This window comes from Lutra lutra, chromosome X, assembly GCF_902655055.1.
Source record: "Lutra lutra chromosome X, mLutLut1.2, whole genome shotgun sequence".
In the NCBI taxonomy this organism is placed as follows: domain Eukaryota; kingdom Metazoa; phylum Chordata; class Mammalia; order Carnivora; family Mustelidae; genus Lutra; species Lutra lutra.
The window spans coordinates 701,650-729,256 of NC_062296.1; the positions used below are offsets into that span (position 1 = coordinate 701,650).

Here is a 27,607-nt window from a genome sequence, read left to right on the forward strand (position 1 = left end):
TTGTGTGTCAGTTCTAGTAGGTTTTTTGGTGGAGTCTTTCAGGCTTTCTACATAGAGTAGCATGTCATCTACAAATAGTTGAAGTTTGATTACTTCCTTGTGGATTTGGATGCTTTTTATTTCTTTCTGTTGTCAAATTGCTGTGTGTAGGACCTCCAGTACTATGTTGAACAAAAGTGGTGAGACTGGACATCCCTGTTATGCTCCCTGACCTTAGGAGAAAAACTCTCAGTTTTTCCCCATCGAAGATGTTGTTAGCTGTGGGTTTTTCATAGTTGGCCTTTATTATGTTGAGGTATGTTCCCTCTAAACCTACTTTGTTGACGGTTTTTATCATGAATAGATGTTGTACTTTGTCAGATGCTTTTTTTGCATCTACTGAAATGATCATATGGTTCTTGTCCTTTCTTGTATTAATGTGTATTGCATTGATTGATTGAATATTGAACCACCCTTGCAACCCAGGAATAAATCCCACTCAATCATGGTGAATGATTATTTTAATGTACTGTTGGATTTGGTTGGCTGGTATTTTACTGAGAATTTTTGCATCCATGTTCATTGGGGTTGTTGGCCTGCTGTTCTCTCTCTCTTTTTTTTTTTAAAGATTTTATTTTATTTATTTGACAGAGAGAGAGATATCACAAGTAAGCAGAGAGGCAGACAGAGAGAGAGAGAGGAGGAAGCAGGCTCTCCACTGAGCAGAGAGCCCGATGTGGGGCTCGATCCCAGGACCCTGGGATCATTTACCTGAGCCAAAGGCAGAGGCTTTAACCCACTGAGCCACCCAGGTGCCCCTGCTGTTCTCTTTTTTAGCGGGGTCTTTATCTCGTTTGGGAACAGGGTAATAGATTGAATTTGCAAGTTTTGCTTCCTTTTCCGTTTTTGGAATAGTTTGAGAAGAATAGGTGTTAACTCTTCTTTAAATGTGTGGTACAATTCTCCTGGGAAGCCATCTGGTCCTGGAGTTTTGTTTGTTGGGAGATTTTTTGATTACTGATTCAATATCTTTACTGGTTATGAATCTGTTCAGGTTTTCTATTTTTTCCTGTTTCAGTTTTGGTAGTTTGTGTTTCTAGTGCTGTATCCATTTCTTCTAGGTTGTCCAATTTGTTGGCGTGTAGTTTTCAATAACATTCACTTACAATTGTTTGTATTTCTGTGGTGTTGGTTGTGATTTCTCCTCTCTCATTTGTGATTTTATGTATTTGGATCTTTTTTCTTTTTGGTAAGTGTGGCTAGAGGTTTATCAATTTCATTAATTTTTCCAAAGAACCAGCTTCATTTAGGAGAATGAATTTTAATAGCATTTTTATTTGTTTGTCAGTTATTTCTTAGTATTTGGATCAACTTTGAGTATCATAATAGTTTCTTCTCACTGTGTAACACATTACCTCAAACTTTACAGCTTTCAACAATACCCGAGTATTTATTACGATTTTAGTGGCTGAGAGGCCAGGCGGGCTGGCCTGAGCACCCTACTCAGGGTCATACAAGACCAAAATCAAATTGTTGACAGGGCTGCCATCATTACTGGAATTCATCTCCTTCTCTGAAGTTCCACGTAGGGCCCTTCATCCTCAGACTAGTCTTTCTCATGCTTTAAATCATTCTGACTTCAACTTCTACCTCATCTCTCTGACCTTTTTTCTGCCTTCCTGTTGCACTTTTAAGAACCTTATGAATTTACAGGAGATATAGATCCAGCATGGCTAAGCTAAAACAGTGAAAAGCCACTACAGTTTACCTCCTGTCACCTTAATATTTGTATACACTTCTTTAAACTATACTAAGTTGTCAAATAAAGATGATAAATGAAAAAAAAAAAAAAGAACCTTATGATTAATTTGGGTCCACCCAGATATATCAGGATAATCTCTCCTTCTCAAGACCAGCTAATTAGCAACTTTAATTCCACCCACAAAGTTTCTTTAGCTGTGTAAGATAACATATTCATGAGCATAACACCAAAGGGGAGAGGCAAAGAGAAGCAAAATTTTGCCTACCACAGGTATAATTTACATACAGTGAAACATACAGATTTTTAATGTGCAGTTTGGTAAGTTTTGACAAATGCATACAAGTTACGTCACCGCCACTTTAATCAACACACAGAACATTTATATCAGTCCTTCCGCAACTTTCCGGTGAGTCTCCCTATCCTGACCTGGCCCTTGGCAACAGGCTGCTTTCTGGATTCATTTTTGACTGTTTAAGATTTATATATCATTAGAGTCATACAGTATGTACTCTTCAGTGTCTGGCTTTTTATGTTTACCATCATGATTTAGAAATTCATCCAGATTGTTGCACAAAGTAGTTTTATTCTTTGTGTTGCTGATTGCTGCTTCATTATGGGAATATATCACAATTGGTGTGTCCATTTACTACCACATGACGTTTGGATTGTTTCCAGTTTGGGGGCTAATAGAAAGACACATGCTGTGAGCAGTCCTGTACAAGCTTTTGTGTAGACATCTGTTTTCATTTATTTTAGTCAGATGTCTAAGAATGAAATTGCTGGATGATACAGGAAATGCATGTTTAACTATAAGAACTGCCAGCCGCCAATATAACCATGTTATATTCCCACCAACTACACATGACAGTGCCAGTTGCAACACATCCTGGACAATGCTTGATGTTGCCAGTATTTACATTAGTTATTTTAATGACTCTGTGGTGGTATCTCACTGTAGGTTTAATTTGCATTTCTCTGATGACTAAAGATTCTGAGCACCTTTGCATGTGTAACTGGCTGTTCCTGTATTTCCTTTGATGAACTGTCTGTTCAGAGTTTGGCCCATTTTGAAATTGTGTTGTTGGTCTTGTTATTTTTAAGAATTCTGTATATATTCTGGATGTGTTTTCAGATGTACTCATTTTAAATATTCTATCCTAGCACCGAATTTTTCATTTTGATGACGTCCAGTTTATCTATTTCTTTTTCCTTTGGTTCCTTGTGCTTTTGATATCTTATCTAAGGAACTGTTGCCAAATCCAGGGTCACACAGAATTATGCCTATATTTGCTCCCACGAGTTTTATAGTATTAGCTCTTATATTTAGGTCTTGGATATGCTGAATTAATTTTTATCTGTAGTATGAGGAATGGATTCAAGTGCCTTCTATAGTCTATATACCCTGCAGTTGTGCAGTGTTAATGACCCTAAAGTAGAGGCCCAGATGGTCAGTAGCCTGATCTCTAACTGAACAATCAGCCACTTATCCATTAATGTAGGTCTTGTTAAAAATTATTAAAATAATTGCACTTACTACATTGTATTTTGTACTGTAGCTTCCATCTAGCATACAGCCTGTGCTATAGTGAATTCAATGGAGAAAATGATTTATTTGTCATCTGGCTTTCTGTTGTTGTGCGGGCGGTCACATGTATTTTTACCGGGAAGAAGTTGATAGAATTTTTATTTTGATGATACCATTTTATAGCCTGGATTATTTTGATACTGATTAACAGGATAAGCTGACTCTGGACATATCCTGACAACCTCTGCCAAGTTTTGAAATAAACATCTGGGGAAATTCAGTTTTATATTATCTGTTCCTGCAGCTGCTCAACTTCTTCTAAGCAAAGGTCAGGGAATATAATAGGTTTTCCGATTCTTTTTAGATAAAATGTGAAAGAACAGTTCATGTGAAGGACATTGTTGCCAAGTAGATTTGGCAAGATTTAAATATCAAATCCCAAGGGAAATGCATAAACAAAATCCCACAGAAGTTAGGAAGGAGTAAAACCCATGAACCCTGGAACATTTTGTCACTGTGCAGATTACTGTGAAACTGACACAGGCACATACATCACGTGTTTCTGCACCAGTGGAAACTCCACTCTAACAGAAAAGGTCCTAAATATGCACATCTCAGAACTGAATCAGAGACCTGGGTGGTGCTGATGCTCTTAGGAATGGCCCCTTGAACAGCGCCTAGTCTTTCTGTTTCTCTGTCCCACAAGCTTATTTCTTTTGCCTCTGATTTTTGCCTCTTTCCTTAGAGGAAGAAAAGAAGTGTTTCTGTGTGTTCTGGATCCTGTTCCCTCTAGTAAACATTCTGTGTGTCTTACATTTTCAGTTAAGTCAGAAATATTAAAGTGGACGTACAGTACTCTTGGTCGTCAAAATACCTGTCTCTTGACATGGGTCTCAGTTTTGTTAGAAAGTGGTGGAAGCTTTGGAAAAACTGGGTGGAGTAGACTCTCCAGAACCAAGGAGACAAAATGGAAAAAGGGGTGAGTTGAGTGTGGAAGGGCATAGTTTTCAAAGTGGCTGGGAGATGGGACAAGTGGACTGAACAGAGGGGTTCGATTGATGGTATGGGCACCAGATGATATTGTTCAGTGACTACAAGCCATGTAGGTTTATGCCAAGGGAAGTTTTAGAGATGGATAAAATTAGAGCACATTTAAATATGAATTAATATGGGGTTGGGCTCCCTGGAAATGGACTGTGAGGGTTAGATGGCTGTGCGGAAAGTTTTTTGAGAGCGCTCAGAGGACCTGTACCCTGGAAGGGGAGGACAGGGAAGAAGTGGGGGTGGGCCCAGGGAGAAGCTGGGCTGCGGTGCAGGCTGACCCCGCAGGGAGCTCTGGAGCTGGAGTGACCTTCTGAGTCATCCCAAGTCGGGCTGGCTGTGGTGGGCCTTGTCCATCCTGATCCATCTTGAAGCACCACTTACCTCACATTTTGCCAACACTGGGGTGGCCCATACAGAGGCTGGTTGATGTTAATTGCCAGTCATCTTGTCCAGGGTCGATGCTCTCTGGTGGCATTAACGTACAATGTGAAGATTTGTACCTCTACTTCAGATTACACCCAGGGTCGCGTAGGGGAACCCTGATGACCAGCCGCTAGTGGAGGAAAAAACCTGAGCTTTATTTACAGATGGGTCAGCTTGATACATAGGTGCAAAGGTGCTTTCAGTGGCTGGAGGGTCACCCTGTGCCTCTCCAAAGAAGTCTCTGGGTTCCTAGCTGTGCTTCCACTGGGAAGCACCTCGGCGCGTCCTAAGTTCTTGGGAGTCCCCCGCGGTGTCCTGCTGACGTGGTCCACTGACCTTGGGCGGCGGCTTTGTCACAGATTCACAGCTGTCACGGAATGTCCAAAAACAACTCAGATAAAAAACATTCTTTCCAGCAAACATTGTTCAAATAATGAGAACATCTGTGCTTCCTTGACTGAGTTTGTAGCTTTTTAAGCACAAAAATGAAAGAAAAAAGAAAAGGATGTCTGCTTTTTTACTCTTTGTGCATGTGTGCAGGCACGCAGGAAGTTTATAGGTACTTATCGAGGCTCGCTAAGTATCTGAATCGTTTCCTTGGGCTGTTGTGACGTATCGGGCTCAGTGCTCCTCTCTGTGGCTGTCAAGGTGGACACTCCAGCAGCAGTCGCTGGAGCAGCTTTGGTGAGTCTGTGATGTCATGTCTAAGAGCAGGCTCCGCCGTGGCTCCTCCATTCATATGTCCGTTCTGGCGGGGTTGGAGTTGCAGTGACTGAGGCTTGGTGCCTTTTTTGTGGTGGATACTCTCTACTTTTTCATTCTTTGATGCTCTTCTTTTCTTTATGTAGATCTGAGTTCTTAATTTTAATTTTAATTTCCCTCTCTCTATGTAGTTTGTTGTAATATTTCTTGTAAGACAGCTCTACTGGCAGCAAATCCCTCCATTTTTGTCTGTGTAGGAGTTGTTATTTCTCCATCACTGTTGAAAGATAATTTTGCAGGGTAGGGAATTCGAGGTTGGTTGTTGTTTTTCTTCCTCCCAACACTTTAGATATGCAACACTCTACTCTCTTCTTGCTTGCATGGTTTCTGAGGAGAAGTTGTATGTAATTCTTTTCTTTGTTCCTCTTTGGGTAAGGTGTTTTCCCTGTGGATTCTTTCAAGATGTTTTATTTACCTTTGATTTTCTGAAGTTTGAATATGATATGCCTAGAAATAAATAGTTTTGGGGGGCATTTGTCCTGCATGGTGTCCTCTGAGCTTGCTAGATCTGTATGTTGGTGAATGACATTAATTTGGGGAAATTCTCATTATTGCTTCAAATACTACTTCTGTTCCTTCCTTTCTTTCCTTTTCTTCTGCTATTCCATCGTATGTATTACAACTTTTGTAGTTGTCCCACAGTGCTTGGATATTCTAATCTGGTTTTCATCACTCTGTTTTTTTCTCTTTGCTTTTAAGTTTAAAAGCTCCTGTGGTCATAGTTTCAAGCTCAGAGATTTCTTCCTTAGCCATATCCAGGCTACTCATGATTCTGTCAAAGGGACTCTTGGGGTTCCTGGGTGGCTTAGTTGGTTGAGCATCTGATTCTTGATTTCAGCTCAAGTCATGATCTCAGGGTCGTGAGACTGACATTGGTCTTCATGCTCAGCAGAAAGTCTGCTTGAAGATTCTCTCCCTCTACCCCTTCCCCCATTTATTTTTTTAAAAAGTTCATTATTTATATAATAAATAAAATCTTCTTTATTCTTATTTTTTTAATAAAATCTTTTTAAAAATACTAAGAGATTAATATCCAAAATGTACATTTCTCCCACTATCTGAAAGTTTGCTTTACAATGCTTTGCTTTTACAAACTACCTACTTTAGTATCTATTTTCACTAACTAAAAAAAAAAAATCTGAAGAGGATTGTGCCTTTTACAGAATGGAAGTTTCTTCTTTGTTTTCTGCCATTTCAGTTTACAAAAGTTTTCATAGGCATGTTCTACTTTGGGATAGCAGGGGAAACCTGTATATGGAGAACTCCTTAAAACTCAATAAGGAAGAGGTGCCTGGCTGGCTCAATCAGTGGAGCATGGGACTCTTGGTCTCAGGGTTGTGAGTTCAAGCCCCATGTTGGGAGTAGAGATCACTTAAAAAATAAAATCTTAAAAAGAAAAAGTAAGCAGACAACCTAATTCAGAAATGGACAAAACGGGGCACCTGGGTGACTCAGTGGGTTAAAGCCTCTGCCTTCAGCTCAGGTCATGGTCCTAGGGTCCTGGGATCGAGCCCCGCATCGGGCTCTCTGCTCAGTGGGGAGCTTGCTTCCTCCTCTCTCTCTCTCTGTCTGCCTCTCTGTCTACTTGTGATCTCTGTCAAGTAGATAAATAAAATCTTATAAAAAAAAAAAAAGAAATGGACAAACCGGACTTGAATAGACATTTCTCCAAAGAATGTATACAAATGGCCAATAAGCACATGAAAAGATGCTCAAACTCACCTAGGGAAATACAAATTAAAACCACAAAGAGATAGAATCTCTCACCCATTAGAATGGCTATCATACAAAGAAAACCAGAAAATAAGTGTTGGTGAGGATGTAGACGCATTGGAACACTTCTGCACTGTTGGTTGGAATATAAAATGGTGGTGCCCCTGTGAAAAAGAGGATGGTGACCCTTAAAAATTTTTTGAAAATCACCATATAATCCATTAATTCCATTTCTGGGTATTTACTCAAAATAATTGAAAGCAGGATCTTGAAGAGATATGTGTATAACCATGTTCACAGCAGCATTATTCTCAATAGCTAAAATGTGGAAGCAACCCAAGTGTCTGTCTATGGATGAACGGATAAACAACATGTGGTCTATTCATACAATGCAATGTTATTCAGCCCTAAAAAGGAAGAGAATTTTGACACCTGCTACAACATGGATCAATCTTAAGGACATTAAACCACTCACAAAAAGACAAATAACTTATAATCCCACTTATATGAGGTCCCTAGAATGGTCAAAATCATGGCAACAGAAAACAGAATGGTGGTTTCAGAGGCTGAGGGGAATGGAGAAGGACAAGTTATTGTTTAATGGGTATTGAGTTTCAGTTTTGCAAGGTAAGAGTTACAGAGCTAGATGGTGGTGATGGTTGTACTTAGTACCACTTAACTATACACTTCAACATGTTGAAGAGTGAATTTTATGTTTTATGTGTTTTACCACACTAATTAGAGCCCCCCTGACACCTTCACCCCGAGCTGAGCTCTGAGATGAGTGCACTAGGCTTCAGGGGAGTGACAGATGAAAACTGCCCTTGTTGGAATTACAACCAAGTCTACAAATGTTGAGAGGAGACATGCAAATGAAAACTTAATTGTTTCTGACATCAGTCAGATTGAAAAAGCATTGGTTTGCAGACCCAAAATTTATGCAGAGGACCAGGAAATGGGTTTGACACCAAGTAGTAAGGGTGGGGGGTCCCTGTCTGGCCATTCATCCAGGTTCCTGGAAACTTGTCCTTATCTAGAAACTGGAAGGGGCTGGCTGGGTGGTGCCTGAGCTTGCTGTCCACTGTGGGATTCTAGACCCTGACACTTGGCAGTAACCAGGCAGAGAATGCACAGGGTTACTGGCTCAGCAGTTCAGACCACCTGGGGCACTGAAATGCATCCACGTGTCTTTTTATAATGAGGCCCTCTACTCTCTTCTTACCCATTTCTATCCTATTTACCAAAACAAACGTTGCCATACAAACCACGATGTAAGGAGAACCCACCCACTAGGTTTCATGTACACATCCCCCATTCTGCTCTGAAGGACCAGCTGCTCTTTCCTTCCTGGTGTTACTACAAAGCAAGGGTTGGATTTTAAATGGAGAATGAAAGGGGGATCAGTTGAACTAACATGCATGATTTGTGATTTATTTTATCATATGGCACCTAATGTATCAGTGTTTTCATCTTAGCACAGTCTGTGGTAGGTCTTAGCATGACCTAAACCGACCTAAACCAGTCTCACTGCAGGTTTAATTTGCATTTCTCTGACGACTAAAGATTCTGAGCACCTTTGCATGTATAACTGGCTGTTCCTGTATTTCCTTTGATGAACTGTCTGTTCAGAGTTTGGCTCATTTTGAAATTGCACTGTTTTTGTCTTGTTATTTTTGAGAATTCTGTATATATTCTGGATATGTTTTCAGATGTACTCATTTTAAATATTCTATCCTAGCACAGAGTTTTTCATTTTGAAGGTGAGTCAAGTGTCCTCCTGTTCTGTCATCTCAGGGGTAAAGGAAAATTGAATGCAAAGTCTCACAACTAGTGACGGGTATACTCAGGATTCAAACCTGGGCCAGCAGCATGGACATTGACAGGATGAGAAGCCACGTTCTTAAGTATAATGACCACTTGTCAGGTAGAGAGAGGGGGAAATGTTGGGAACCTGTCTATAGTAGGGATTTATATAGTTTCCAGTTTGCCTTGTTAACAGTAGTGGAGGGTGGGATGGAAGCTTTACTTCCAGCTGCTGAAAAGTGGGTTCAAAGAGGGTCCACCAAAATGAATGACTTTTCCCTTTCTTCACACAGGTTTTCTTCTAGGGTGCCAAGTTCTTTGCCATTCAACACGTCAGTCATGTACAAAAAGACTGTGTTTGTAGAGTTTACAGATGACCTTTTCAACATTGCCAAACCCAGGCCACCGTGGATGGGTAATATAAACAATATTGACTGTTTATTATGGAACTGAGTATCTGATGCTCGAGCAAGGATTCCCCAGGCCTCCCTTACTACCACCTGTTGGGGAAATACTGACTGAAGAGTCTGTGTCTTTTCCGGGCTTTCCTCCTCTGCTTGTTCTCTGGATGTCGGTGTGCTCTGGGTCTTGGACCTGGGTTTGTTCTGTCTTCTCTTTACCTTCGATCACTAGCTGATCTTACCCAGTCTCACAATTTTAAGACATCTCTATGCCAGTAACTCCCAGGTTTAGATCTTCAGTTCAGACTGCTTACTTGATACATCCTCTCAGATGTCAAATAAGCATGTAACAGGATATCAGAATGAGACATCTCGTACCTGAGAAATATTTTGGAGAATTATAGGTGATAAATATCCCCAAATTCTAAAGAGAGACTGGGAGCAGCTAGTTGGCTCAGTCAGTAGAGCATGTGACTCTTGATCCTGGGGTTGTGAGTTCAAGCCCTACGTTGGGTGTAGAGATTATTTTAAAATATTATAAAAGGTTAGTTTTACCCAATTTGAAATTTTGGAGTAAGAAAAAGGAAGTAAATTTTATTGAGGTGGAAACAAACCATGAGAGACTCTTAACAATAGAGAACAGGCTAGATTGGTGGTGGGTATTAAGAAGGACACATGTTATGATGAGCACTGGATATTGTATAGAAGTGACGAATCACTGAATGCTACTCCTGAAACCAGTATCCGTATGTATGTATGTATGTGTGTGTGTATGTGTATGTTTATATTTATATATATATATACACACACACGCATATTTTTATAAATGTACATATGTGTATATATATGTATTTAGAGAGAGAGAAAGAGGAAGTAGAGCAGAGAGACTCCCAGGCTCCACACCCAACACAGAGCCTGATGCAGGGCTTAATCTTAAGACCCTGAGATCATGACCTAAACCGACATCAGGAGTCATACGCTTAACCAAGCAACCCACCCAGGTGCCCCTACTCCTGAAACCAATATTCTACTGTATGTTAACTAACTAGAATCTGAATTAAAATTTGTTCAGGTGGTGGCCCAAAATTGGTCCTGCAACCCTCAGCCCATCTTGCACCTCAAGCCTAAGTAAAAGGTGGCACTTATGAAATAATTTAGATTTGAGGATTTCTTTGTTAACCATATTTGGTGATTTGTATGTTTCCATAGTGGGAGGGAGGTTTCACCCTCATGCCAAGCTGTAGTGAGGGAAGCTTTAAGAGAACCATGTAGAAGTTCTGACATAAGACTCTGACTACTTCCTGCTTTTTATCTGAAAAAACATTCAAGGGCAGAGACTTGGAGGAACTTCCCCTGATGGCATAATAAGGAAAGTAGGTTATAGCAGTGTGAGATGAGGAAGGTCATAGAACAAGATTTGTCTCAAGAAGACCCCGTCTGATGGGGCGCCTGGGTGGCTCAGTGGGTTAAGCCTCTGCCTTCCGCTCAGGTCATGGTCTCGGGGTCCTGGCATCAAGCCCCGCATCGGGCTCTCTGCTCAGCGGGAAGCCTGCTCCCCACCCCACTCTGCCTGCCTCTCTGCCTACTTGTGATCTTTGTCTGTCAAAATAATAAATGGAATTTTTAAAAGAAGAAGAAGAAGAAGAAGATCCTGTCTGAGAGGTCTTCCTGCCAGGGCTAGGTGACCCCAATAGAAAACGTCTCTAATTGTATTGCCAGAAGCAGAAAGTGGCAAGAGAGAGACAAGGGACAGCTGGAGAAGGGATCGTTGGGAAGGGGAGAGTCTCCAAAGAACTCATACAAGTGCCCTAAGAAAGAAAGAGACAGAATTTTGGCACATCCCACAACCAGGCACTAACAAAGCCACATTATCACTCTTCTTTCCAAGAAACATCTTGTCATCGTGCCTCTTTTTGTACTCCCATCCTTTTCTCACTAGCTCCAAGCTTCAAAGGTCAGGAGGCAGTAAGGTGAGTGGGGGAGGCAGATTAGGACAAGAAGATAAGAAAGCTGGAGGAGGGAGGGACCCTTAAATTTCAGGACACACCAAATGTTTGATATTAAGTTAGACTAGTATCACTGGACTGATATGATACTGCTAATATGTGGTGGTTACTGGAAAAAATTTGGGATTTTTCAAAGTGCAAGAGGGGAAACTCCACTTAACACAGGGTTTTTTTTTTTAAGATTTTATTTATTGGGGCACCTGGGTGGCTCAGTGGGTTAAAGCCTCTGCCTTCGGATCAGATCATGATCCCCGAGTCCTGGGATTGAGCCCCACTTTGGGCTCTGTGCTCCGTGGGGAACCTGCTTCCTCCTCCTCCTCTCTCTCTCTGGCTGCTTCTCTGCTTGTGATCTCTGTCAAGTAAATAAATAAAATCTTTATATATATATATATATATATATAAAGATTTTCTTTATATTAAAAGATTTTATTTGACACAAAGAGAGAGAGTAAAAGCAGGGGGCAGTGCAGAGGGAGAGGGAGAAGCAGACTCCCCACTGAGTGGAGAGCCCAATGCAGGCCTCGATCCCAGGACTCCGAGATCATCACCTGAGCCAGAGGCAGACATTTAACTGACTGAGCCACCCAGGTGCCCCTCCACATAACACAGTTAGAATCTATGAAAAATAAATCTCTTTCATATTTTTGTCCCTTTGAATCTACTTCATTCAATAAATTATTTGTAGGCATCTTATACTTAATATGTCCATAAGTCAGAAGTCTTGATTTTCTTACTTTTCTGAATCGTGGCCTGACTACCACCCAGTTGCACAAACCCAAACCTCAGGAATTCTCCTGGCTGCTCTGTAACTTCCAGTCCATCAGCAAGTCTTGTTGACTCTTCATCTAAAATGAGTCCCAAGTCTGCTTTCTTCTTGTAAGTTCCAAATGCATGCAAACTCCTTTGGCTTACAAAGTCCTACATGTTATATTCCCTGCCTGCCTTTATAACCTTATTTTCTGCTATTCCCCTGCTCATTCACACGTTACTCAACTATGTCAAGATTATTCCTGTCTCAGGACTTTTCCATTTGTTTTATCTGCTTTGGATGTTATTCTACTAGATATTTAAAAATCTTGCTTCTTTTCAGTTAGTCTGATCACTGCTCAAATGCCACCTCCTCAAAGATGCCCTTCCTGACCACTATGTTTAAAGGATTCCATCTCCTGCTTCATAACTTTCTAGCACAGCACCATCTTTTATAGCATTTACAACAATCAGAATATTTCTTGTTTATTTCTTTATGTGCTTAATTACATTCTCCAGAATGTAATTTCCATGATCTGTCTTGTTCACTACTGCATCTCCAGTGCTTAGGGCATTTCCTAGAATATAATAGGATCTCAACTATGAGTTGAATGAATGAATGCATTGAGTGAATTACCAGAAATCTATCCTTACAACAACCATGACACTGAGGTGGTGATAGCAGCTTATGCATTTATTCGGTCAATTACTGCTTTTTATCAGTAATCACAGGTGCATGTTTTTCCACTGTGACTTTGGCCATCACTTTCATAATAGCAGGTTTTCTGGAGTACCACTCTCAAAGTAACCTTTAGGGGGCATCTCATTCTCACAGGTCTGCTGGGTCCTACTATCCGAGCTGAGGTTTATGACACAGTGGTCATCATACTTAAGAACATGGCTTCTCATCCTGTCAGTCTTCATGCTGTTGGTGTATCCTATTGGAAAGCTTCCGAAGGTGAGTCAAATGCCCTCCTATTCTCCTGTCATCTCAGGGATAAAGGTCTTACAGCTAGCGAATGGTGCACTCACTAAGTTCATAATACATCACCTCAGTGCTACCTGGCCATCCTCACCCCAAGACAGCTTTACACATCGTTGGCCTCTTATCAGACCTCCCCCACCTCTTTCCAGATCCTACCATTAGGAAAAAGGATATTCATTTCTTAATGAAATGCTTCGAACAAAGAAAGGTATAGAAAATAATATAGCACACAAACACTGTAACCATCACCTCACTTTGCCAAATCTTGTTTTTTTTTTCTTTAAAGATTTGTTTATTTATTACAAAGAGCACAGAGCCCATTGTAGGACTCGATCCCCTGATCCTGAGATCATGACCTGAGCCGAAACCAAGAGTTGGACACTTAAACAACTGCACCACCCAGGTGCCCATCACTCTGCTAAATCTTAAAATTTTGCCATCTTTGCTTTAAGAAATTAACCATTATATAGTTGAATCCCTTTATGTAACCCCTCAGGCTCCCTTCCTCTCTATCCAAATATATCTGCTCTCTAGAATTTAATAGCAGCCCATGATCACACAGGCACCTTAACCACAAACTCCATCCCCAGGGGCCAACTCACGTTTTTAAAAATGTCTTCAACTCTCTGGCATGCACAGCTGTTGGTCTGATGTTGCTTCTAGATGAAGCCAGTAGTATCTAGTGCACATTGAAGAGGGTGTCCCTATATGCCGGAGAGGCTCACTTTAGAGTGGGGACTACCCACCTGTACTTTGGAGGTGGCCTTTGGCTGCTGAAAGTCTGTAGTAAAAGTAAAGGCAGAGTAGGGGCAGTGCAGGGGTCTCCTGTACTGCTCTGTTGGTGAGGTCCCGCTCTCAGATGTATAGATGTGATAGGATAAGATAAGGTATAAACGAAGAGCCCTCGCAGTGCTTTGGGCTGCTCTGCAACTCCAGAGACCATTATAAACCCAGGAAGTTATGGTGAAGTTGCTAGAAAAGTGTTTCAGTAGAAGCATAAGGCATTATGTCATTTCCTTTAAATATTCTCTACTTCTGTCCACTGAAATGACCTAGAAGCAAAGACACTTCATTAACAGTGAACACAGATAGTGCTCAATTTAGAATCGAGGTATCAAACTAATCCATGGGTTAATTTTTACATCACTAAGCATGAGACAGCCAGAAAATATCTGCCCCTGATGTGATCTCCTCCTCCAGAGAAGAGCCAAGTTAAAAACATTTCTAAAAATGGCCACCTGGGTCACTCAGTTGGTTAAGTGTCAGACTCTACATTTTGGCTCAGGTCATGATCTCAAGATTGTGAGGTGGAGCCCCATGTCAGCCTCTGTGTGGGGTGTGGAATCTGCTTAAGATTCTCTTTTTCCCAGTCCCTCTGCCCTCATTCCCCTTCCCCTCTCTAAAAAACACTTGAAAATCTCTGTATCTCATCTTTCTGTGACCTTCACCAGTGCTCATTAAAGAGTCGGGGACAAAGTACATAACCAATGTATGTCTGTTGAGTTGAATTGATATGAACTAGGTAAAAAGATGCAATGATAGAAGTAGTATTATTGGTCACAGTGAGAACCACTCAACCCCTCATGTTTACATTAGTGGTCTACAACTTCTGCGGGATATATGAGGCTGCTTGATAGTCTTCCAAATTAAGTTGCAGAAAGTCTATTTCTTGTGTAGAATCTACTGGTAACAATAAACTTGCTATATTTCCTTGAGTGAACAATGCATATGGAAAGGACAGTGTTATCTCTTCTTGCTTTAGGTGCTGAATATGAAGATCAGACCAGCCAAAAGGAGAAGGAAGATGATAAAGTCATTCCTGGTGAAAGCCATACTTATGTCTGGCAGGTCCTGAAAGAGAACGCTCCAATGGCCTCTGATCCGCCATGTCTCACCTACTCATATTTTTCTCATGTGGACCTGGTGAAAGACCTGAATTCAGGCCTCATTGGAGCCCTGCTGGTTTGCAAAGAAGGTAAGTGTGAGAGAGGGTAGGACTTACCCTGCGAAGAGGGTAGGACTCAGACGAAATAAGCAGGAAGGGTCAATTATTAATTATTTAATATTATTTTCATCTAAAAGAGGTTTCTATTCCTTAGCAACATGCCCATGGAAAGAAAATATCACATTCTATGGACTGTCTCAGTAGTTCCTTTTGTAAATTTTCTGTTAAGTTCCCTGAAAGCTTTCTGGAGATAAACACATCCATCTGTGTCATCTGTATCCCAAAAGCATTTAAAACGTGTAGAAAAGCAGGGCGCCTGGGTGGCTCAGTCGGTTAAGTCCAACTGTTGATTTCAGCTCAGGTCGTAATCTCAGAGTTGTGAATTCGAGCCCCACACTGAGCTCTGCACTGGGCTCTGTGCTGGGTGTGGAGCCTACTTTTAAAAAAAAATCGGAGAAGAGTAAACATTTGTAACTTGTTCTAAAAATCATCTTAAATTTAATTAACCCTTGGGCACCTGGGTGGCTCAGTCAGTTAAGCGTCTGCCTTCAGCTCAGGTCATGATCCTGGGGTCCTAGGATGGAGCCCCACATCGGGCTCCCTGCTCAGTGTGGAGACTGCTTTTCCCTCTGCCTCTGCCTCTCCTTATGCTCAGGCTGTCTCTCTCTCTCTATCAGATAAATACAATCTTTTTTAAAAAGGTTTTATTTATTTATTTGACAGACAGAGATCACAATTAGGCAGAGAGGCAGGCAGGGGGGGGGAGCAGGCTCCCTGCTGAGCAGAGAGCCTGATGCAGGGCTCCATCACAGGACCCTGGGATCATGACCCGAGCCGAAGGCACAGGCTTTAACCCACTGAGCCACCCAGGTGCCCCTAAATAAAATCTTTTAACATTTTTTCATTAAACGTGTTTTTATTTTATAGTTTAAGAGTATACACTAAATTAGGAAAGTAAACATTGCAGAATTTTCTTTAATTCTAAGTTTTTAATAGTGAAATCAGTTTCACAGGACTTTTGTTTCTCCTTTAACTATGTGCATGTCCCCACAATTTAGTGGCTAAAAATTACAATCATCATTTATCATTTATCGTGGTTTTTGTGGGTCTCTCATGGAATTTGAGAGTATGTTTACTTGGTGGTCTATCTCAGGATTTCTTTTTTTTTAATGCTCTAGCCAGTTATTTATTGTTTGTGTATTTATTTATTGAAGAGAGAGAACAGGCATACACATGCATGTGGAGGGAGGGGCGGAGGGAGAGGGGGAGAATCTTCAAGCAGGACCCATGAGATCATGACCTGAGCTGAAATCAAGAGTCAGACACTTAAGTGATTGAATCCCCCAGGTGCCCCAAAATGCCCTAGCCCTTTAGACTCTTCCCAAGGGTTTCTAGTCCCTTCCTTGAAGACTTGGCTTTGGAAGAGGAAGAGAAGAGCAGGAAGAGGCACCAGAGCCCTGGCCAGACTAGAGACTCTGTATGAGCCGTTCTACCTCTCAGAATGGCAGCTGGGTGTGCAGTACTCTTGTCTGAGGATTTCTGATGAGGCTGTAGTCAGATAGAGCTGGAGCCAAGGTCATCCTGAATGAACGTTTATTCACATGTCTGGCACCTAGGCTTGGAAAACTCAAATAGTTGGAGTTTTCCACAGGGTCTTTTCAGCATGGGAGCTAGAGGGTACCCAGAAGTCTTTTTCCTTTTAAATGGACTTTGTTTTAGAGTAGTTTTTAGAGTAGTTTTAGGTTTACAGGAAAACTAGGCAGAAAGTAGAGAATTCTCAAATACCACCTGTCTACACCCCACCCACAGCCTCCCCCACTGTCAGCATCCTGTGCCAGAGTGGTATGCTTGTTATAACTAGTGAGCCCACAGTGACGTAGCATTATCGCCTGAAGTCCTACTGTGCATGAGGGTTCACTCTTGTTGGTTTACAGGCTACAGGTTTGGACAAATGTAGAATGACTCGTATCTACCATTATAGTATCATACAGAATAGTTTCCCTATTCTAAAAATCCTCTGTGTCCCACCTCTTCATTCTTTCCTGCCCCACTCCCTAGCAACCACTGAGTTTTTAAATTATCTTATCAATAGTTTTGCCTCTTCCAGAGTGTCAAATAGTTGAAATTATACAGTACATAGCCTTTTCATATTGATTTCTTCCACTTAGTAATGCATTAGGCTTTCTCCATGTCTCTTCATGGCCTGATAGTGTTTTTCTTTTTAGCACTGAGTAATGTTCTGTTGTCTGAACGGACCACAGTTTATCCATGCACAGTGAAGGACATCTCAGTTGCTTCCAAGTTTTAAACAGTTATGAATAAATCTGCTGTAAATATCCATGTGCAGGTTTGTATACACACATAGTTCTCAGGCTCTTCGGGTAAATGCCAAGGAACATAGCTGCTGGATCGTATGGCAAGAGTATGCTTTCTTTTGCAAGAAACCACCAACCTCTTTTCCAAGGTAGCTCTATCATTTCGCATGAATTAGACTTCCTGCTGTTCCTCACCCCCTCACCAGCTTTTGGTGTTGCCAGTGGTTTGGAATTTGGCCATTCTCATAGGTATGTAGTGGTATCAAATTGCCTTAATTTGCATTTCCATGGTAATATGTGATGTGTGAAGCATGTTTTTATTTAAAAGATTTTATTTGTTTTTTTGAGAGAGAGAGAGAGAGAGAGCACAAACAAGGGGAGGGGCAAAGGGAGAGGGAGAAGCAGTCTCCCTGCTGAGCAGAGAGCCCAGCGGGGCTCAATCCCAGGACCCTGGGATCATGACCTGAGCCAAATGTGTATGCTTCACTGACTGAGCCACCCAGATGCCCCAAGCATCCAACTCTTGATCTCAGCTCGGGTCTTGATCTCAGGGTCATGAGGTCAAGCCCCATGTTGGGCTCTGCACTAGAAGTGGGGTGAGTGTGGGGCGCCTGGGTGGCTCAGTGGGTTAAGCCGCTGCCTTCGGCTCAGGTCATGATCTCGGGGTCCTGGGATCGAGTCCCACATTGGGCTCTTTGCTCAGCAGGGAGCCTGCTTCCCTCTCTCTCTCTCTCTCCCTCTGCCTGCCTCTCCATCTACTTGTGATCTCTCTCTGTCAAATAAATAAATAAAATCTTTAAAAAAAAAAAAAAAAAAAAGAAGTGGGGTGAGTGAGTGAGTAAATAAATAAATAAATAATCAAAACATGTTTACATATAAAATATAAACAAATAAATTTAAAATCAAAAGAATTAATTGGCAGAAGATTGACTTAAAAAGTCAACAGAGAGGCATCTGTCTGGCTCAGGCAGTGGAGCATGCAACTCTTGGTCTTGGGGTTCTAAGTTTGAGCCCCACATTGAGTATAAAGGTTACTTAAAAATCAAATCCTTATTAAAAAAATAAAATCAATAAAATCAATTTTTTAAAAAGTAAAATTTTTTCAAAAAGTCAACAGATATTCTAGTCTGGATAAGATGGAAGAAACATAATGCCTTTATCTCCCATTGAGCTCAACTATAGAACCTTGACAAAATGCATAGCCCAGCCATTTGAGAATCCTAAAAATCAAATAGAACAAACAGGTCAGGAAAGGCATCAGAATTTAAAGTACCACCAAACTGGCAGGGAATTTCTGTTTTTATTGCCCTTCAGTATTTCTCAAATGGGCAAAGGATGTAAATAGGTATTTCTGGGGGGAAAAAAGATATAGAAATGATGAACAAGTATGTCAAAAGGTGCTCAGCATCACTCATCACCAGGAAAATACAAATCAAAACCACAAAGAGATACCACCTCACACCTGTCAGAATGGCCAAAAGTAACAACATCACAGGGTGTTGGTGAGGATGTGGAGAAAGGGGGACCTTCTTGCACTGTTCGTGGGAATGCAAACTGGTGCAGCCACTCTGGAAAATAGGGTGGAAGGTCCTCAAGAAGGTAAACATAGAACTACCCTACAACCCAGCAATTGCACTACTGGGTATTTACCCAAAGGATACAAAAATACAGATTCAAAGACATACATGGACCCCAGTGTTTATAGCAGCGTTATCTACTATAGCCAAATTATGGAAAGGGGCCATCCATTCATTGACTGATGAATGGATAAAAAAGTTGTGATGTGGGGTGTGTGTGTGTGTGTGTGTGTGTGTGTGTGTGTGTGTAGGAATATTATTATATGATGGAATATTACTCAGCCATAAAAAAGAATGAACGTTTGCTATTTTCAATGACAGCGATGGCACTAGAGGATATAATGCTAAGTGAAATAAGTCAGAGAAAGACAAATATCATATGATTTCACTCATGAAACTTAAGAAACAAAACAAATGAACAAATGGAAAAAAAACAGAGAGGTAAATGAAGAAACAGACTCTTAACTATAGAGAACTCAGTGATGGTTACCAGAGGGGAGGTTTGGTGGGAGACTGTTACATAGGTGGTGGGGATGAAGGAGGACACTTGTGGTGAGCACTGGGTACAGTATGGAACTGCTGAATCACTCTACTGTACACCTGAAACTAGTATTACACTATATGTTAACTAACTGGAATGAAAATAAAAATTTTAAAAATGTGTATTTTACATACTGTCAATGAATAACTGGAAACCAGAATGTAAGAACAAATGTTTACAATAGCTCCAAAAATTGAAAGTTTAGGTATCTAACAAAACATGTACATTGTCTGTATGGTGAAAACTACAAAGTAAAAGAAATCAGAGAGACATACTGTTTGTGTGCTATAAGATTCAACATAGTAAAGATCTCAGTTCTCCCCAGTCTGTAGATTTTTAGGAAACTTTTTTTGTGGTCACAAACAAGCTGTTTCTGAAATTTATATGAGAAGGCAAAAGTACTAGATTTGCTAAAATGATTTTGCAAAAGAATAAATTTGGAGTAATAATCTTACTCAATTTTACAATTTACTATAAAGCTGCAGTAATCATAGCATGTGTTAGTTAGCAGAATAGACCTATAGATCAGTGAGATAGAATAAAAGTCCAGAAATAGATCCCCACAAATAAGCCCAATTGATCTGGTGCAAAAATAACTCAAAGGAGGCATCTTGTCAACAAATGGTGCAATGATCTTAGACCTTATAGTTATACAAAGAGTAACTCAAGAAGAGTTATAGCTCTAAATGTGATATATACAACCATAACACTTTTAGGAAACATAGTAGAATATCTTCATGACCTGGGGTTAAGAGAAGGGTTCTGAGAAAATATCACACAATTCCTAAATGAAAAAATTGATATACGTGACTTCATCAACACTAGTAATTTTTGCTTTTGTAATGAAAAAACACTTTTAAGAGAATGAAGGGACAAGCTACAGACTGGGAGGAAATATTTGCCAATCACGTATCTGGCTAAGGACTGATGTGATATATATAAAAAATATGTTCACAATAATGAAGATATTTTTTGTTTTATATATGTATTATACATGTGTATTATATGTGTATGTATTATATATAAAACTTGTTCTCAAATCTCAATAATAAGGAAAAAAAACAATTTTTTTAAATGGATAAAATAGGAGTGACTGGGTGGCTCAGTCGTTAAGTGTCTGCCTTAGGCTCAGGTCATGATCCCAGATTCCTTGGATACAGCCCCATATCAGGCTCCCTGCTCAGTGGGGAGCCTGCTTCTCCCTCTCCAGCTCCCCCGTGCTTGTGTTCCCTCTCTCGCTATGTCTCTCTCTGTCATAAATAAATAAAATCTTTTTAAAAAATGCTTAAAAAGGTAAATGGACAAAATATTTGAATAGATAATTCACCAAAGAAGATATACAAGTGCCAAATACATGAAAAGATGTCCAGTATCATTGGCCATGAGGAAAATGCATATTAAAACCACAATGAAATATTGCTACAAATATATTAGAATACCTAATGTGATAATTTAAAAATTGTTAAGTATGCTGTTAAGAATGCAGACCAACAGGAAGTCTCATACATTCTTGCTGGGGATTCACAATGGTATAGCCACTCTGGAGTACAGTTTGGCAGTGTAATGTTGTGATTTAAATAAAATATATATTTGGTTTTCATCTCCTTCCTGGTAGAGCTTCTAAAACCCTTGAGATTTTCTGTGATGAGAACAGTAACAACGTCTTTTGTTATGTTACTGAGGTGATTTTTGGCCCCTACATCTAAGGATGGGGGCTGATCACCGGTAGAGTCAACAAAGTGATTAGAGGGCTGGAATTTTCAGTCACACTTGGCCCCAGCCCCCCACCCCTCTCCCACAAGGGGAAAGGAGAGAGGGGCTGAATATTGAGCTCAGTCGCCAATGGCTAATGATTTAAGCAATTACACCTATGTAATGAAGATTTCATAAAACAAAAAACAAGGACAGTGTTCAAAAAGCTTCCAGGTTAACCTGTGGGAATCTACACCATCTCCAGGTAGATAGTTTCTGAATTTTACTGATACAGGCAACAAAATGGATGAATCTCTAAGGCACTATACTGAGTAAAAAAGCCAATCTCAAAAGGGTATATATTGTATGGTTCCATTTATATGACAATCTCAAAAATACAAATATATTGCAATGGGAAACAGATCAGTGTTTGCCAAGGGTTACGGTTAGGGATATTGGAACTGTCCTGTGTCCTGATGGTTGGTGGTTTCATGTTAAGACCCATAGGCTTGGGATGCCTGGGTGGCTCAGTGGGTTCAGCCTCTGCCTTTGGCCCAGGTCCTGATCTCAGGGTCCGGGGGCAGAGCCTCACATCAGGCTCTCTGCTCAGCAGGGAGGGTGCTTCCCTTCCTCTCTCTCTGCCTGCCTCTCTGCGGGCTTGTGATCTCTGTCTGTCAAATAAATAAATAAAATCTTTAAAAAAAAAAAGACCCATAGGCTCACACACCAAAAGTAAGAGTCAGTTTCACTGTTTGGTGATTTTAAAAATAAAATAAAAAGAATCCAAATGTTTTCAGACAGCTTTACCTGTAATTTAAATTTGTATAGGTGAGTTACTTTCTTCATCCAATCAAAGACTTACTTTCAAGTGTCAAGAGTATAAGAAAAAAGGAGAACATCAAAAACAAAAATCTTCCTGCTTAAAGTAAGCCTGCAATGAAAATTTCCCAATCAAATGAAGACAACCAACAAATTCAATAATTAAAGCATGTTGGTATACATGGTGTTCACTTAAAGTGTGATTATAGGTGTTTAATATTGATTATTGTTATTTTGGTCATAATACTTTGCAAAAGTAAAAAAAAGTTAAAAGCATAATAGAAATTTTCTATGTTTAATTGCCTATATACATACTTTCCTTGAACAGTATTTACAGTTTTTGTAATCTTTCTCTTTTATATTTGTTCTGAACACATGCATATATATATATAACATATGATTATATGAGCTTGTATTTTGCATGTTTCTTTAATTTCATTTTCTGAGTGATTCATTTTTCTTATATTTTATATAAGTACCGGTCTGCAACAAATCTGAAGTGAAAAAAAGTCATTTGCCCCAAATAGTTTTAGAAGAACTGGTATAGGACACCTGACACCAAAGAAGCAATACTGTGGTCAAGTTAACAGGGTTAGGGTTAACCCAAGAGACAAAGCAATAGGAGAAGTGACATCTTCTCCTAGTGTTGATTTCCCATGATAGGGTTCTCAAAAGAAGGTGAATGTTCTCACTTCTTTTTCAGGGAGTCTGGCCAGAGAAAGGACACAGGACTTGCCTGAATTTGTACTGCTTTTTGCTGTGTTTGATGAAGGTTAGTGACCTGCAGTATGAACTTGGGGCTCCTAAAAAAGTAGGATATGTTAATTATGTTAATTTAATCTGGTGTTTGAGAATAAGGGCTGCTGTTGTCCAGAGGAAATGATTATAAAGTAAGATCATAAACTACTGTTCAGGAATGAAGGAGATGGGGATGAAACTGAGTTTCAAGAAAAAGTACAGCCTGAGTTCCATTGGGAGCTATCCGGTAAGAAGATAGAGGAGCTGGATAACAGGCTGGGCTCATGCCCTTCATTATATTTATCCATCAGCCTGTCGATGGACACTCGGGTTGCATCTGTGTCTTGGCTTTTGTAGGTAATGCTGCAATAAACACAAGGTGCCGATATCTCGTTGCTGGGTCATAGGGTAGCTCTATTTTCAACATTTTGAGGAGCCTCCATGCTGTTTTCCAGAGTAGCTACACCAGCTTGCATTCCCACCAACAGTGCAGGAGGGCCCCCCTTTCTCTGCATCCTCACCAATACCTGTTGTTTCCTGACTGGTTAGTTTTAGCCCTTCTGACGGGTGTGAGGTGGAATCTTACTGGAACTGGCTCATCTTGAAACGGAAAGTTTGGGAGCACCTGAGGGGTGCAGCCGGTTGAGCATCCACTCTTGGCTTTGTCATGATCTCAGGGTCTCAGGATCGAGCCCCGTGTCCTGCTCCGCGCTCAGCAGGGTGTCTGCTTGAGGATTCTTTCTCTCCCTCTGTCTCTGACCCTCCCCCCTCTAAAAATTTAAATAAATCTTTAAAAAAGTACCGAAAGTGTATCTTCTTTAGACAGGAATTTCCCGTTTCCTCCACCCCTCTGCTCCTGGCAGGCAGCATTGCACTGTGTCACTTAAACCTCTCTGTGTGTCAGTGTCCTCACATTGAAAACTGAAATAATAGTCCTTTCTTCGTAGCACAGTGGTGGGGATTAAGTGATTTAAGTTAAGAAACTTAGAACATGGGGCGCCTGGGTGGCTCAGTGGGTTAAGCCGCTGCCTTCGGCTCAGGTCATGATCTCAGGGTCCTGGGATCGAGTCCTGCATCGGGCTCTCTGCTCAGCAGAGAACCTGCTTCCTCCTCTCTCTCCGCCTGCCCCTCTGCCTGCTTGTGATCTCTCTCTGTCAAATAAATAAATAAAAAATCTTTGAAAAAAAAAAACTTAGAACATGATGTGGTGCAGAGCTTCTGCCACCTCCTCCTGTCCCATCTTTTCCCTCTTTGGAATTGAGGACCCCATCATCCCTCTCCTGATGAGTCCCCTGTCTTTTTGCATCCCCTGACACTCCAGTCCTGATGACCTGTCTGGCCTCACTGTGCTGCTCTCCCTGCCTCACCGCTCAGGCCCCAGCCAACTGGGGCACAGTTTGTGTCACACTGAAATATGCCGTGCGCTGCTCGTTCATGCTGTTACCTCTGCCTAGAAAGTGAAGTGTTCCCTTCTCTTTCCGCTCTGGGTTAGAAGCCTCTTTATATGTTCCCATAGCACCTGGAGTTTCCTCCTTATCACACAAAGCCATCACTGCCTGCTTGTTTGATTTTATATCCCTTTCCCTTCAAGTAAAGTGAAGTCCCTTCCCCTTTCTGTGTCTGTATTAGCCTGTTCTAATCTCTGTTACATGATTCTTCACTCTGTTATAATTGTCAGTTTCTCTAGTCAAGCTAAATTGTAAGCAGAGAAGACACAGTCTCTGTCCTCAGTGCCTAGCACTCAGTAGCGCTCAGTAAATGTGTTTGGCTGGATGCTTCAGAAACCTTCAGCATTCGCTGTCAGCCCTTTACACAAAGGGCCAAGTTCAGGGAAACAGCTGTCCAATAATAATATTTACAGCGCTTTCACTGTTACTCGTTTCAGGGAAGAGGTTGGAAAGCTTTCATGTTCTTGAGTTTTCATTACTACAACCTGAGTGAAGCAATTTGGACAGGGACTGAGAGCCCTTTTCTAAGATGATTTTCATTTGCTTCCTTTTAAATGACTCCGTGAATGAATAGAATGAAGTCCTCATGGCACCAACTAACCAATATTCTCCCTTCTCATTATCGTTTGCCACCATCTCTTGCCATCTACTGTCGTGGACAAATATAGGGAGAGATAATCAGTTTGAGCAAGAAATATCTTCCTTTTGGTAATTGTCCTCTGCCTTTCTCTTACTGACTTGGAGCGCAAGTCATCCATGCCTACTGTGCTAACAAAAATGCTTAAGCTGTGAGCAGTCTTTGCCCCATGGGAGGGAAGGAGAGAGGGAGGGTGACTCATGAGACAGACCGTTAACTGGCCCTGTCTTTGCCTCCTCTCTCATCAGGGAAAAGCTGGCACTCAGAAACAAATGAGTCTTCAGATCTGGCATCTGCTCAGGCCCGGCGTGAAATGCATACAGTCAATGGCTACATAAACAGGTCTCTGCCAGGTACGTACTCACCTGCTCCAGAATCTGCAGGGTCAGGGAGTCTAGGTGGCGCCGTCGGTGAAGCATCTGACTCTTGGTTTCAGCTCAGGTCGTGATCTCAGGGTCATGGGATGGAGCCCTGCTTTGTGCGCACTCTTGAGTCAAGAGTAAGTCTACTTGAAGTCCTTTCCCTCCCTCCACCCTTTCCTCCACGCATGCTCTCTTGCCCTCTCTCTGAAATAAATAAAATCTTTTAAAAAATAATTTGCATTTACTATGAGAACTTTCTTCTCTGCGTCTCTTCAGACAACTCTGTGTCCCAGAGGAAAGCCCACTGAATTTGGGCATCTGGTGGGATCTTAAACTGAAGTGGCAGATTACTCTTCCAGTTACCTAAACACGAAGGCCTGCCCGTGTACACAGAGCTCACAGATTTCTCTTTTCTTTTACTTAAATGTATGTGGACAGCCAAGGCTGAACAAATACTTAGGGGAAGCCTGAAAAATAACAGGGATATGCAAAGATAAACAAAAAATAATAATAATCCCAGAAGAAAACAAGAAATACTTAGAAGAGAACTTGTCGAAAGATCTACTTAGTATTTTCATCAAGATTCAAGAAGATACTACATCAATCAAGTAATAATTTGATTCTGTGAAAAAGAATCAAACCAAGAGTGTGCTCACAAAAGTTAGGAATATGATTGTCAAGATACAAACTCAAGGGGCGCCTGGGTGGCTCAGTGGGTTAAAGCCTCTGCCTTCGGCTCAGGTCATGATCTCAGGGTCCTGGGATCGAGCCTCGCATCAGGCTCTCTGCTCAGTAGGGAGGCTGCTTCCCTTCCTCTCTCTCTGCCTGCCTCTCTGCCTACTTGTGATCTCTGTCAAATAAATTTTTAAAAAATCTTTAGAAAAAAGATACAAACTCGATAGAAGATAGTTAGAATAGAGAAAATCTCCCAGAAAGTAAAACAAGATTTGCGATACACTTTTTTTAAGATTTCATTTATTTATTTGACAGAGAGAGGGAGATCACTAGGCAGAGAGGCAGAGAGAGAGGGAGAAGCAGGCTCCCTGCTGAGCAGACAGCCCGATGTGGGGCTCAATCCCAGGACCCTGGGATCATGACCTGAGCTGAAGGCAGAGGCTTAACCCACTGAGCCACCCAGGCACCCTTGGAATCCACTTTAAAACAGATTTTAAAAACCAAAGAAATGAGAGAAGTGTTAAGGATGAAAATATTTGAGTCTTCATATTCAAATTTCCCAGCAGGATAAATAAAAAAAGATCCCCACACAGAATTATGATTGTGGAATTTCAGAGAACAAAGAAAAGATGTTAAAGCTTCCATTGGAAGAAACAGGTCCCATACAAAGGCACGAGAATTCAAATGGCTATACCATTCAGGGATTTCTAGGCCTTACTAGAAAGTTTGGACTTGAGACAGACAACAGATAATGGTAGCTAGTTTGAATTAAGATGGTGCAGGTAGTAATGATGGTGAAAAATATGTATATTTGAAAGCATCAGGAGCCAAAATATGAGACAGCTGTGCCCTAGTAGTTAACAGGGTGAGATCTAAACATACAGCTCCTTGGGTTCCAATTTAAGCAAGTTAACTAACCTTTCCAGGCATCAGTTTCCTCTCCTGATAACAATAGTTTCTACATTCATGTGGTTACTGGAGATGAATGAGTTAGAAAGTTAAAACTTGTAAAATCATTTGAACAGTGCTTGATCTAAAGCAAGTGCTCAGTAAATATTAGTATTAATTATATTGCCGTAATTAGTGTCAGGCTGGACTTAAGAAGTGAGAGTGGTGAGAAGAATAACTCTCACTTGCATAATTTTGATATTGTTCAAAGGAAAATATTTATTAATGAGAATAAGCCTTGGGCTGAGTCCTAGGTGATCCATCATTTGATGAAAGGTCAGGAAAGGAGGCAAAAGAAGGAGCTATCCAAACAATAGGGGGAAAAACCCAGAGAGGTGTTGGCACAGAGGCCAAGGGCAAAAGACCTTGGCAAGAACTTTAGTTGGGCAGTACCTTAGCATCCTTGGAAAGTTGGGTTCCAGTCAGTAATAAAATTTGAAGGTCAATTTGTCCATCCTATCCTAGAGACGTGTTTTCCATTTCAAGTTCTCTACTTCTTGACCATAACTGTCTTATTCCTATGTTATAGGTCTGACTGGATGTCACAAGAGATCAATTTATTGGCATGTGATTGGAATGGGCACCACCCCCGAAGTGCACTCAATTTTTCTTGAAGGTCACACATTTCTTGTGAGAAACCATCGCCAGGCCTCCTTGGAGATCTCACCGTTAACTTTCCTGACTGCTCAGACATTCCTGATGGACCTCGGCCAGTTTCTACTGTTTTGTCATATCCCTTCCCACCAACATGGTAATATCT

General features: G+C 41.0%; 1 protein-coding gene across 6 annotated transcripts in view; it reads left to right on the forward strand.

The window, feature by feature from the left end:
• Positions 1–27,607, forward strand: part of F8 (coagulation factor VIII) — a 119,294-nt gene that overhangs the window by 5,540 nt on the left and 86,147 nt on the right. For 4 of the 6 annotated variants that reach the window (XR_007124681.1, XM_047715162.1, XM_047715163.1 and 1 more), the window contains exons 2-7: positions 9,305–9,426; positions 13,001–13,123; positions 14,913–15,125; positions 22,743–22,811; positions 25,111–25,215; positions 27,377–27,598. Coding sequence is in view for 5 of the 6 variants with exons in the window: in XM_047715162.1 (XP_047571118.1) it covers positions 9,305–9,426; positions 13,001–13,123; positions 14,913–15,125; positions 22,743–22,811; positions 25,111–25,215; positions 27,377–27,598 (854 nt within the window). In the remaining variant the exon portion in view is untranslated. The other 2 variants (XM_047715166.1, XM_047715167.1) reach the window with 2 other exon arrangements.